This window comes from Polyodon spathula, chromosome 4, assembly GCF_017654505.1.
Source record: "Polyodon spathula isolate WHYD16114869_AA chromosome 4, ASM1765450v1, whole genome shotgun sequence".
Taxonomy (NCBI): domain Eukaryota; kingdom Metazoa; phylum Chordata; class Actinopteri; order Acipenseriformes; family Polyodontidae; genus Polyodon; species Polyodon spathula.
Genome location: NC_054537.1, coordinates 21,900,640 through 21,915,588, shown reverse-complemented (window position 1 = coordinate 21,915,588; position 14,949 = coordinate 21,900,640). Strand labels below are relative to the sequence as shown.

At 34.1% G+C, this 14,949-nt stretch overlaps 1 protein-coding gene across 1 annotated transcript in view; it reads left to right on the top strand.

Annotated features, from left to right (window-relative positions):
- The first annotated feature begins 1,283 nt into the window (after nucleotides 1-1,283).
- The window catches only part of LOC121314315 (protein Wnt-3a-like), a 32,514-nt gene continuing 18,848 nt past the window's right edge, over nucleotides 1,284-14,949 (top strand). The window contains exon 1 of the mRNA XM_041247433.1: nucleotides 1,284-1,540. Coding sequence (XP_041103367.1) covers nucleotides 1,470-1,540 — 71 coding nt within the window. The 5' untranslated portion in view covers nucleotides 1,284-1,469. The remainder of the gene's footprint in view (nucleotides 1,541-14,949) is intronic.

The window sequence follows — 14,949 nt, the reverse complement described above, 5'->3', positions numbered from 1 at the left end:
AGAAATAACGGAATGCATAATACCATTTTATTTCAGTATGTACATTTATTACCCAATAAACATTTATAATATAAAATTATATATTATATCTATATATATATTATAGAATATTATATATATATATATAGCAACTAATATCTCCCTTCTTTTTCTGAGATTTATGAAATATTCATTTAAAAGGGTGCTGTCTCAGAAAAATCCACGCTTTGAATTCGCTTCGCTAAACATGGTTCTTTCAACAGTACCTTAATTGGATGGTATTTAAATTTGGAAAGAGTGACAAATTTATTGGATCATAGTTGTTTTGTCCAGAGCCACCCTCAAAAGAAAATCGCTTGTACTTAAAGAAGACCCCATATGATTTGTCTCCATGAGGGGCAGCTACAGCATACCTTGTCCTTAAAAGTTTCCATCTCATCTACTACAGGAGTGTTGCGAACTAGAATTAATCAGTCAATCAATATTTATCTTATATAGCGCCTTTCATAGTCGACCAGCATCAAAAAGCGCCAACATATTATACTTCGTAAATGTACTGGTGTGTGTTAATTTTCTACTTTAATTCCATGCGAGTATTTATTACCTCAGACGTGAACAGCCCACAAGTAATAACTAATGAACGAAACGTCTACCAGTATTCAAAGCTAGGTTGAACTGAAGGCAATGCCTATCCAAATCATTTAAAATTAAGCTACGAATTGAATGTTTAAAAAGGAGCCGTTGCAAATATTGACTGTCATAAAGAACACTGCAGTATAGGGATAAGGAAGAATAATAATTTGCGTTTTCTTTTTTTAATTTTTTTTCTCGTGGGAAATAATACATTTTGGAATTAAGTTATTTAACACGCACTTACACAGAAAACAAATATGATAGGATGCATAAAAAGCGAAACGATAAAATAAGAAAGAAAATTAAAGGAAAGGGGCAGAAAACAAAGCGTTTCACGCGTTTATAGTTTTGCATTTTAGCAGCTTCAAACCAGGGAGTGAAATCCGGACAGGTTGTTATAGCTACCTAATCCACAGGGGTTCCTGAGTCTATTTAAACCCCCCTAAACCTCCCTTCTCCCTGTAAACTACATTATATATCACACGAGGCTTGTAGAGGCCAACAAGCCCTAATGACTACTAAAACATTATCTTATTGCAATTAGCTCATTGCGGAGTTTGAGAGAGAGAGAGAGAGAGAGAGAGAGAGAGAGAGAGAGAGAGAGAGAGAGAGAGAGAGAGAGAGAGAGAGAGAGAGAGAACATCATCAGAATTCCCCCGTTGGCAATAACTGCTGATTGGGTCCCCAAAGTGAGCTGCTTACAACTTTTAATATTTGACTCCTGTGTACTGTCTTGGTTGGTTGTAAAGAGTCGTCTCACTGAACCTGCTCCAGACGCAAGAAAATACTTGATCTGTGTGCTTTTTCTATTGCACACTCTTTTTTGGTGTGTTTGTGCAAGTAAAACTTTTTTGAGGATGATCTACTTTGGATGTTTCCTGTTACTCTGTGGGCTGACACAAGTCATGGCAAGTTATCCGATCTGGTGGTAAGTTTTTTTTTTTTTTAATTTACTTATTTTTTAAAAAATTCTAATTTAATAAGGATTAAAATCGATAGCAATCGTTTGCATTTAACACACCACACACACACACACACACACACACACACACACACACACACACACACACACACACACACACACACACACACACACACACACACACAACATTATAATAGTAGTACACTAATAAATTTATTTAAATGTATTTTTACATATTTTTAGCGGAAAATAAGTCGCCTTTTATTTTTTAAAATAATCTTTTTTAAATAATAATAATAATTATTATTATTATTATTATTATTATTATTTTATTATTATTATTATTATTATACCTGATCTAACACCGAACTACTATATAGAGGTATCAGATAGCATTAAAGCGGAACTGCGCTTTGATCCCGTTGAAAAACATTGATTGAATTAAAGAGATAATGATTCAAGCTGACATGACCACTTCAAGGTGATTTTCGAGCTTGTCAGATGGAAGGTTTGAAGAAGAAAAACAGAATGAGAAACAATAGAAAAGTACTTAAAGGTGCATAGAAAAACCAGGTAAGACAAGACTGAACAACCTGGACTGGTTATGCAAAGAAGAGTAAGAGAGTGTCTCTCAAACCGGTTAGAGATTGGCCTGATATAAGGTCTGCATGTGTGCTTTGAAGAAAAAAGGCTACTGTGATCGTGCATATAACGTAGGATCTTGCAGATAACAAACGAGCTCTCAATGGGCTAGGTTCTGAAAATACGCGATTTAACGAGAACCTTAAACTCTGTTGTTTGTCAGAGCTTGGAACGGATTTATATGAAGGGAAACAAATGCTAAAATCGGATCGGATAAAAGAAAGGATTTGATCCTAAGTGTTCAAACTGATTCGCCCTTCTTTTGAAAATATTTCCTTGGTCATCGCCGCAATTATTTTATTGTATTTATATACAATAAATAAATAGTTGCCGAAATGACTGCCCGGTGTCAAATTATTTTCTCGTAGTAGGATTTAGTTTCCTATTTGCAACGTGTGGAATAGATTAGAAATAGCTAGATCTATGGCCAAAAGTTTTGCATCACTATAGAGGCATATACTTTTGCTTCAAAAAGTTGAATTAAACCTGCTGAATAATGTTGCGTTCACATATTGAATTACATACCGTTTTGTAGTTTTCCACATACTTAATAAAAAACTGAAAAGAAAATTAAATTTTTGACTGTTCAAGCTTTTTAGCTTGTGTACATGACTTTTGGCTTCCGAAGGACTTCTAAAAAAAAAAAACGCGCTATATTAAAACATCAAATAAACTATGTAATACATTTAATATTATATAAATTTTTCATATTATTTAAAAAAAACAAAAATCTCAATCCTAAAAGAGTTAGGGATTTTTGAAAACCGCACCAAATACAGACGTAATTTTGTTTTATGTATGATAAATAGGTTAAGACCGAAAGCGAAAGAAAATATAATAATAATAATAATAATAATAATAATAATAATAATAATAATAATTATTATTATTATTATTATTATTATTATTATTATATTATTATTATTATTATTATTATTATTATTTCGGGCCGTGGGGTAGGTTGTAGAGCAGCTAGTTTTATGTGAAGGCAGCTTGAGCTTGTAGGAGTGATTGAAACACGAAGCATTGCGTTGCATAAAAGTGGGACATCTGAGAAACAGTATACCTTTAAGAGATAGATATATAATTATGACGCCCACCACAAAAGCACATTAAGTAAATGGCGCTTGAAAAGGCATGTATATACAGATATAATTGCTAAGTTTAGATAATTGTGAAGATAGCATCACCCACTGGAAAATGTTGTTTTCTTGAGCGCATCCAAGAAATCAGTGTGACTGTCCCATTTTAACATTATAATTATGAATACAGATTAATATTAGATTGTAATCTGGAGAGATCAAGTTAATACAAATTCTGCTTTTGTGTTTTATGAGTCGTTTGGTAAACAGTATGCAGTTAAACTTGGATTTATGGCATGATACCCAACGACCAATCCTCGTTATTTTAACTAAGGTAATGCATATATTTATTGCATGTTTACAGATTTGTATGATTTCTTTCTTATAATAAATGCCTTTTATTATATTGTTAAACATATAAATGATATTGAGATTGTATTATAATTTTTATATATTAAATTACATTATTTCTTTATTTATTGCATTGATGGCGTAACAAAAATAAATAATAACTGAAAAAAATTGATCATTGTAAATGTTCCATAAGATAATCAACGTATTTACAGCTAAACATACATGAACAAAATATACGAGTTTAGTTTTTTTGTTGTTGTTGTTGTTTATTAATTATAGAAACGAATATACTAATTGATATAGCATATATATGAATTTAAGTTTAAAAAGTAATGGAAAAATGAGATTCTGTTCTCAGCTGAGCTGTAGGAAAGGTAAAACGTTTGTTTTTATGATAAAGCTCCGGCAGTACCTGGTTGACAATTGAAAGGAGGCAGCATTTGATTCCCCATCACCCCCCACCTGATCATTAGAAATCCCTCCTGCATGCACTATCTAGGAATTTCATCTTTTCTCTCGTTATCATAATTAAAATGCTGAGCTAATACAATAAAACAGTTTTCTCATATACCGATATTCAATTTTAGCTAGATGCCACCACATAGCAATCGTCGAGTCAGAAGTTAACCAGCACAGCACATTTTAAATATTATTATTATTATTATTATTATTATTATTATTATTATTATTATTATTATTATTATTATTTTTTGCTAGTGATATTGCTATAATAAAAGGATGCCATACCGCTTTAACAAAAACAGAACAAATTTAACACAGCAGTTTTATCTAGACTAGGTATTTATCTTTATACTGGTGTTCGAAATTACATATTAAACATTGCTTTTTTCTGTTTTACTGTTGCTTAATTTCTTACATAAGAATTATTTGTATAGAAAAAATCTATTCAATATCTCTTATTATTTTGTAGTCCTGCATTTTGTTTTTGTAATTGGCATAGTTTGTACACTTATTTGTTTGATATAGGTTGTATGTATACATTGGTATACTTGTTTGTTTGTTTTTTACTTTAACATACATTAAATCATCTATAGCTTAATTCAAAATTAAAAATCAGCAACATCAGGAGACACAACAATCACGTAAGTAATGAAGCATACGTTTTCAGCAAGCAGGGGTTTAAAATAAAGTCGTTTCTAAAATTTCTACTGACGATATTGATACCTAAAGGAGGTCAACCCTGGCACGTTTTCTAAGCTAAAGTTATTATTTTTAATTACTTATAAGTTATTTGTATAAATACATCAGACAGTCGAACTCACGACTACTTCAAAAGAACTGAGTGTTGCATTTCAATTACGTTTAAGTCAGTACCATATCCTACACTCGTTTGTACACACTGTAGGCGTTTCTTTACACCGTTTTAATGCAGCCAAAACAGTTTCTTTCGAAACTGGTTTGGTTTACATCTATTTTAAAAACAGTTCTCAATTTCTTTCTTGTTCAGGTGAGATTAGCCTATAGGTGAGTTTTAGACTATTGCAGTTGGACAATATTTGTGATTCATGTTACACTTGCTTTGTACATTTGTGGTAACCAGAGCTCCCAAACAAGCAATTTAATAATATATCTTTTTTAAATAGACTCAACAGGTATAGGTTAGTCGTTTATCGGAAGACATCTCGATCCAAGGGGGTAAGGTTCCCCATTTCCTATGATTATCCCATTATGATATATATAGATATAGATATATAGATTTTTATCATATATATATATCTAGATATATATTATATATATATATATATATATTAATATATAATATAAAGAACATGCATATTTTGGTTAGTCACAGGGGTGAGTGAAAAGTGTGCTGTTATTAATGTATTTTGTTATTGTTGAAACATTTGTTGTTTATCTGCATGTCGGAGCAAGGTGGCTAACAGGTTGTTTATAATAAGGTTAATTGATGTTTCCTATTTTGTTACAGTGCAGCACATGCCAACAACTGTTATTTTATTGGTATGAGAAACACAAAACAGTTTCATCTTGATCTCGAATACATATTTCTGAAAGTTTCCATTGTACCTGCACCTATTTCAAGATATACATTTACTTAATATTGCCTTTGAGAATGCTTCATGCTAGATTAATGTATTGATATTTATTTTAGTTTTTGTGCTACTTTGACTCTCAAAGTGCCTCATGTTAGCCTGCTACAGATGTCTAATGGTATCAAACGATGCAGTGTAAAGTGAGATTTCTTTAAGTAATAATATTTGCAGCCAAGTTAGTTTTAATCGTATCACCTTTCATGATAGATAATGGCCCGGATCACTGTCAAAATGTTTATACAACAAAAAGAAGTGCCTGTCACAGCAAAACAGTGCAACTGAACCAGTAGCATATGATTCTTCGTTATTTGCCAAAGCTGCAAGAAACCACAGAGCGCTATTTTGGCAGCTAACAAATATTCTCAAATTATTATTATTTATCCTTCTTCTTCTTCTTCTTCTTCTTCTTCTTCTTCTTCTTCTTCTTCTTCTTCTTCTTCTACGGTTGCACATATTATTTGAGACATAACAAGGCCACACCATCTGTTGTTGCCCTAGGTATACATTTATAAAACGGGCTGTGTAATCTAATTAATCATATCATACCTTCCATAATAAGATGATTCATATTATCCACATTTAAAACACCTTTGTTTAATATTGAACACAATAAACAGAACCTTTTACTTGTTATGAATATAAGTATCCAAGAAAAACGAGGAGGACCATTCTATAGAGAGGGTGTGTGTGATAATAGCATTATTATTATTATTATTATTATTATTATTATTATTATTATTATTATTATAAACAACTAGACCTAAAAGTATACATTTTACTTGTTCACCAACTATCTGACTGCGAGGTTTTACATGTGGTGTTTTTTATTATTATATGATTATGGGTTGTTTGTTTCATTGCTTTCGCATGCAAACTGCTCTCATTTCGTCCATGTAAGAGGTTTGCCAGAGGAACTAACTCAAATATTTTAAGATAAAGGGTCTTTTTCAATGTCTTTCGTAAGTGTTATTCTTTGAAAACTTTAATTGGACCAAGGCATGCACTCCCTCAAGGTATTATAGGGAGTTAGTCACACAATACTAAACAGTTCAGCAATAATGTAATGGTAGACAGATTGCACAACTGCACTGTTTAACAACTTTATGGCACCAGAAAATATGAATTTGTGTTTAGAGTGCAGGTAAGCCTATAAGTCTAGTGTTGGCTTTTGCATTAAATAGCCTAAAGAACTAAGCAAAGAAAGATTTAGGAGTATAATTGAAGTGGTGCGACTTGAAATATACAGTATGAAACCCTTAGCAACCTATTGCAATTTGAAGCAGCATAAACATGACACGAAAAGTGTACACTAGATATTGCAATTAATAAGCTATATTTCAAATGAATGAGTTGGGTTTTGATATTAAATTGTGTATAATACTATACAACAAAATATAGGGATAACACATGAATTAAACAAAATAACTGAACAACATGCAATTACATACAGTGTATACAGCTATTTGTTTGGAATTCACATTGATTCGCATCTGTGATTTTGAGATGATTCTAAAAGTTGCGTAACAATACACTTGGCTAATTATCAAACCATACTTTTAGAGTTAGTTTGCTTTAAACAATTTTTTTTAATTTATTATTTATTTATTTTAAGGATGCTTCATAAGCTGCATACAGTATTATACTAACTCTAGAGAACACTATCTGCAGCCTACAGTATATTATACTGTTGTTTAGCTGGCAGGACTTGAATGTGGGAGCTGCTGTCTGTTGTCTTGTATATAAAGCAAAATGTTTGAAATGCCCATCACCTTTCCACCTGTAGTGACAATGGGTTTAGAATGTCTTTGGAATTTGGGATGCATTAAAACTGGGGCTAGGGGGCAACAAGACTATTATTAGGTTAACCTCTGTATAACAATTGTGCAAAGCATGAAATCCAGCATGAAAACTCTGCCCTGGGCATAGCTTTTACTCAGTGTTCCAGCAGATCCATAGTGTTTAATCTGTGCACTGCAACCTGCTAACTGCTTCTTGATCTTCAGGGTATTCATATATACAAAGTGACAAGAAATAAAGTAGCTACAATATAAACTAAAAGATTATGTCCTGCTGATTTCTTTCCTAGTTGCTCTGTCAAAGACATTAATACTGCATATACATACATACATACATACATACACACATATACACACATGTATTCATGCATGCATACATACACATAGACATACACATACATACATACATACATACATACATACATACATACATACATACATACATACATACATACATACATACATACATGCATGCATACAAAAAATAGTTGTTGGAATGAGGTGAAAAAAGGCTAGGATTTAACCTTTACAATTAGATATGCATGCTGGATTACTTCTAGCCCCTAGGGCTACCAGGTGTCTTGGTTTCAAGGATGTAAACAGCCGTCACAAACTTTAAAAGAAAGATAGCAGAGCTGATCTTCTGTCAGGGGTGACTGTCAGTAGGAAGGAAAGATTCAGAACCTTTTTTTTTCTTCTGGTGTTTACAGAGACCCTTTTGCGTGTTTGTTACCATCATGTTTTGACCAATGTACTTTTAGCTTCTACAGAGAGGTCAAATCTCTTTGTGGCTCTTAATCTTATATCTAGGTTTTGATATAAATACACCCCTAATTATCATTCCTGTTTTTCTTTACGTCAAACGGCCTTCTGCCTCCCCTACCTCACAGCTGTCCTTGTTAGATAGAGGGTGGGTAGAGTGACCACCTGTCCTGCCTGATAGTGTTCATTCGTTAATCATGAATGGTCAGTCATCGTTCGGTCAGTTTTAAAAGATGGCACCAGCCACTAGACGAGGCCATGGGCCAAAATGTAGTAATGTATTTGCTGTGAATATTACACCGGTGTCAAGTAAACCATGTCATTCAATTGCTTGTGGTTTTTTCCTTTGTGAAGCCATTCTGTATGAGTAAAACCATCAAAACATGAAAGATGTTGGGCTCAGAGCAATTGATCTAAACAGTGGCTGATTTAAATACCACCATTAAAGAAGGGGCTTAAAAACAGTGGTGTGTTTGTTTTTCTATATGTATTGTGTATCTTGGACCATTAGCTGTGGTCATAATAGGCTATTTACTTATGGTTTTGTTTTTTTAATCAGTGTACATCTTTCATTGTGTATAAATGATACATGCTCAGGAAAGCCTCATCTCTTGTATTTTTATATTTCTAAGAATTGTAATCAGTAGAGTTCAGCTTTCAGTGCTCCCCCCCCCCCTTTGTATACTCTACTGCAGTGGTTTTCAACCTTTTTTAAAAACTATACCAATTCTGTTTGGAGGTTTCAGCTCAAGTACCCCTTTACAGTTTTTGCTCTGCTGAATTGTACTGCAGTTGTAGTAAAAGGCAGAATGTGATTAACAAATGCATTTTTCCCTGTTTATTTATTATATCATTCATGTCACAACAGTTTGGGACTGACAAACTTCTGGTTTAGGACAAAATACTAAACAGTATTTAAAACTTTTAATTACAAGGCTTTGGGTGTACAGAATCAAAAGACAGTATTTGGGGTTCTCTTCGGAAACCTACATATTTTTTTTTCTGTTCAGCAAAGTTGCTATAAATAATTAAAACTGTAAATGTTATCATGTTACCGTGTAATTTCCATCTCAGCATAACTATGTGTGCCATTTGAAATGTTTACAACATCAAAAACATTAACCTCAAGAAAAAACTATAATAACTAACAATGATAAATGTTTTATTGAAGCCATAACAATTATTCAAAGGGACTCTACAGCTTTCTATAGACTCGTATATGTTTTCTTCTGTCGTTTTTGTTTTGCAAGAAAGATATGTTTCCCCTTTTGAAATGATATGCAGGAAAATCTGAAAACAAATTCAACCAGCTTCTATTGCTTTTACTAAAGTGCAACCATGCCAAATAAATAAAACTAAAAGTATTGTGATTATTATTTATGATTACCAGAGCATTTATACTTCTAAAAAATGCAGAAAGATTGTGCTTCACTGATTAGTTTTCAATTATACGATGAGTTGAAAACTGCAAAGTTCATGAGCAGCACAGAGCACCCTGAGCAGAGCTCTCCATGGGCAGAATCGCCAGGTGCCTGCTTCATCCATCCTAGTATAAGAGTGGAAACCTGCTCATTGGAAATCATGCACGATAAATTTGAAACTATAGTCAGACTGTAACCTTTGAGCTGCTAAACAAAATTTAAATATGTATGTAGATAAGTTTAGTGATAATGTCTAACACAGTTAAAACAATTAATTCATTATTTTCTTTTACATTTATTTTGATTTTAGCATTTTTGAGTTGTTCTGCATACCACCTGCTCTACTGCATTGAATTTACTAGAAAATGTGATGCATTGTGTGAAGCTCAAGCAGACCTAGCTGAAGTGTCTAATGATTGTAGTTCATTTCTAATGTTTAGCCAAATTGTGGGTACAAATCTATGTGATTGTGAAAGAAGTATATGAAAGACAAAGCATATGGTTATGGTAAGAATACCTACAAGAATGGTACACTACGCATAGCTTTATTAATTATTGAATACCTATTGCATTATTTATTTTAACTTACATATTTAACATTCATAAAATAAAATAAAAAATAAAACCATTCCATACTATTTCATCTCTGTATTAGTCACTCAGTTCCTTACAATTGACTTCACTTAGACCTTGTCCACACTGCTTAACCGATCTTGCAAACCATACTCAACAACATTTTAATTAATCCAGCTCAAAGCGTCTACACTAAAGTAAAACGTTTCATGTTTACCCTGGCGTAATGTGCACAAACACTATTAAAATAGTTTGGTTACAGAAGCACAATGGACTGGGACTACGACAGTATCTCACCATGCATTGTATTTTATGTTTACAACACAGCAAATATGGAGCCTGTGCTCACGGCATACATAGTGGTTCTTAGCATGAACTTTGTAGCTTTGTTTCTTAAATACACAAGGTACATTTTACTTTTAGGTTTTGAACTCTGGAGTTCTCCTTGACAGATTTCATCACTCCAGACATCAATGTGCCTTGATTTTGGCATCTAATCAAGTCGCTCCATGATCAACCATATTACAACAACCCTCAGAAATTGTATATGGTACAGCGGTATTGCTATTCGCGCTCAACTCCTTAATGTGCCTGTTCTGAGTACTGTATTTGTAATGTCCACCCAGAAAAGCATATCAGAAAGCATTTGGGATATTGGAGGATCACAAAAAAATGTAGTTTGGTATTACAGTGTCCACACTTCTAACAAACCACACTACCTGATGCAATCTAATTTAGTCTCGAGTCCTGTTATTGAGTACGGTACTAAATGCTGCATAGTGTAGATGCTTACCGTATTTAACACTTTTAAGCCTGTTTAAAGGCAACTAATACACTTTAAATGCATAGTGTGGACAGGGTCTTAGTCTTCTTATAGTCTCTGTGTTGACCTTTCTCTTTGAGGGGGCATTTTTCTTTTACTTAGGTCTTGTAAAGTGTTTTAGATCCTAGCATAAAAGAAACAACACAAGACTTACTTGCATTGTATTGAAGAACGTGACCTGGTATGCAGTGACCAACCAATAACGCAGGTCATCATACCCAACCATGCACAACCATGGATAAGCTTATTCAGCTATAGCTGTGTGCTTAACTGTGTAAACAAAAGTTTGTATATTAACACTGCTTTTTGGCAACAAAGTGGCTTGAAACAAGCAGCTTGTGGGCATCAGGAATAAAGATCTCCTGGATGGTCTTTAAACACTGCAGGGATCATTATGTTTTCTAATGCAATTTAGCAAAGCTGTTGGTTCGAGTCTACTTTATCAATCTGATCTCTAGGACAGGCTTCTTAATAACAGCATGGGCAACACTGCAGATCTGCAAGTAATGTAAAAAAAAAAAAAAACAGTCCTGTGTGTTTTATGCAGTATATTGATACCTATAGGATCATGTTCCAGTCTCTGTGGCATTCTTGTTGGCATCACTTTATGCCTTGTTCTAAATGAGTGCGGCAGAAGTGATGATGCTGTAGACAGCAGGTTTGAAAATAGAGAAATTGATTAAGTAAAACTGTTGCTGTTTAATATGCTTTGCTCAGAACAACCAACAGCTTCTGCTCAATACTTAAACCTTTGCTGAATTATATTAGTTTAGTTGTTTGGTTTTAGTTTTGTATAATTAACAGGTGTTACTACCAATATTTACTGCTGTATTTATCGTGTCAAATCCCTTGCCCTAACCCTAACCATTCTCCAGCATTAGTTCCCAGTTGAGATGATGGTCAGCTCCACTTTCAAATTAAGAATACCCTGCTGTAGGATTAAAGTTTTGTTGAACGTCTGTTGGAGACTGATTTCATTCTATGGTAATTGAAATTTGAAACAAAAAATAAATCAGTGTGTGAAATTAATTTTGGCCCCTATATGTATGTTGCATGGAACGCAAAACTAATTTAAAAAAAAGAAAAGAAAAGAATACAATAATCCAGTGTGGAAAGTTTTGTATTTTGGGAGTTAATCAACCCTTTTCATTTAGCTAGCAGGGGCTCCAACCCCCACCCATAGTTTCAGTACCACAAATCACAAAAAGGTGAAGTAGCAAAGAAGGCTATATATATTTATGTGTCCTTATAAGTACATTCTAGACTATTTAAGGGTGCTTTCGTCCTTGTATCACTCACTCTGTCATACATTTGGGCTCAATAAGCCTTCTTATAGTGCCCAAAATGTTCTAAACGTTTTTTTTTTTTCTTAAGACTTTCTTGTTTTTCATTTAGGTCTTTAAAGTGTTTTGAGATCATAGTATGAAAGACACTGCACAAGGCTTACTTGCATTGTGTAACTCCATTGTATTGTGCATCAGAACAAGACCAGACACTTACCAGGCTCATCCATGCTTACGGGTATCTGTGCTTCAGTTTGACAAAGGATAATAAAACCAGGTTTATTAATAATAATAATAATAATAATAATAATAATAATAATAATAATAATAATAATAATAAAGCCGGTAATGTTAGACTCTTCGTCACAAATCAGAAACTATATAGGTCGACTGGCACGGTGGTTGGGGTTGGGGGGGGGGGGGGGGTGGTGGGGGTCTTTATGACAACGTATTCCGAAGTCAAAATTACCAGAGGTCACTACAGTTTATATTCATCCAGTTTTATACTTACGACATTCCAAGAACGAGGAATTGATGTTGAAATAGTCGAATTCAACTTTACCCCGATATAAGTGTTCGATTCACAAGTTAGTTAGGACACAAATCACCGTGGCACTCTGGTGGGGGGGGGGGGGGGGGGGGGGGGGGGGGGGGGTCCAAATTGTAAACTATTCACTTAACTGTTTCTTAGTGGATTATTTCCTACTGCTCAGCTTCAAGTTAAGAGCAGTGATGGGTGGGCTATACATTACTTAACCACAGATTTGTTGCAAAGAAAACTTTGATGCTGTATATAGCTGTAAAGCAAATGCAGGCACAGAGAGAGATGTGGGTTAAATGAAGACCAACTAAAAAGATGCAAAATATTTCCATCACCTTTTTAAACTAGCCTTTAATTGGAATATGTTGTGGTCTGTTAAGTTTGAGCCATCGGTTGCAGATCGGTATTACAATAGAATGCAGAAATGACATGCTTAGGAAGTTGACAACTAGGTTCTAGAGCCATGTTTTGTACTATTAACAGACCAACTTTGCAGGGATCTGTCTAAAGAGGTGTGTCTGTAATTAACACAGTCACATCCCGCTGAATCTGGAGGTCTGCTGAGCACCTTCAATGGATAGCCTATGAAAAGTGAAAGTTTAGGAAGGCTTTTGTGAATGGAATCTCTGCTTGCAACACTATAAGACCAGATACATAAAAAAACAACTGCAACATCTGGTCCTGGTCCCTTACCAATAATAACAATAACAAATGATATTGCTGGTAATGTTAGCAATATAGGGTATCATAGCTGTTATGAACTGAATAACTACCTCTTTTTTGTGTGTGTTTGTTTGCAAAACATTACAACCATTTGCCAGTGGGATAATGACAACTGCAATCTGAATCTGATTGACAGATATTACCACATAGGTTAACTACCTATGCCTCATTTCCACTGCCTGGCGCTACAGGCTTTGGCTGCCCACAGCTAGCCACCGAAATCCAAAGAGCATTTCAGTGCCTTTATCCAAACCTGGCCAAATTCTTGCCATGCATTAAAGGTTACTAGGGGATTCTGGGATTGTATTTGTTTTATAGAAATGTAATCACTGGCTCATTACAAATAAAAAACAGAACCAAACAAACAGCCAGGTTTTGTGGTTGTGTTTATCATGAATAAAAAAAAGCAATGCAGCTTCAGACTTTTGTCTTGTGTGCCAAAACAGGATGAACATGGTTCAATTTAACAAAGTTCTCTGCTTTTAGGGAATACAATAAAAGAAAAAGAAAAAGTATAAGGTAGAAAACCTGACCAGAGATCCACACTCAGGCTCTTTGGAGAGCAATGAAAACACCCTGTAGTCTGGAGGGCCAGACAGTGAAAACTGAGCATGTTTGCATCTGGAACTGTGCACTTGCTTATTTCGCCCCATTTTCTCTAGCGATACAACTCTCCTCTCCCAACATCCAAAATACCACATGTATAATGGAACGATTCATATTTGATGTCTACATTGCAACATTTCCTCTTTGGAAAACCATTGATTTTTGCATATTGCATTCTGAAATTATTTACTTTTGTGTTTTTTAGAAACCTATTTTTGTTTTGCCCCTGTCAGAAACAGCATCATCACTGTTGTTCCCTTGGCTCTTATTAAGACTTTCTTCAAAACATTCCTGTTGAGATTTCTTTATTTGAATCTACTTATCCCTCCTCCTGGAAAGACAAGGGAATACAGTGAATAAACATCGCTCCCATGGTATCTTTACACAAACAACTTGAGTGAAAAGTATAAATATTCTGTGAATTATCAAGGCAGAGGAGGGTGATATGGTATGGGGTCCTCAAAGACAGTGATAGCTCATACAGACACTACAAACAACAAACAGGGTTAACAAGTACTCTGCTTTTTCTGTGTTCATAAAAAAGAATGTTACTTTATGATCCATCATTATCTTTGAACATAAGGAGCCATCTGATCTATCTGAAAACATTATTAAATGGATGTCTTAACAAGAATCAATTGAGAAAACCTAATAAGGTAAAACACTGGGTAATAAATTAGAGGTGCTGAAAAGAGTGTTTGACTCTCTGTGTCAGAAACATTATTCAGGTATGATAG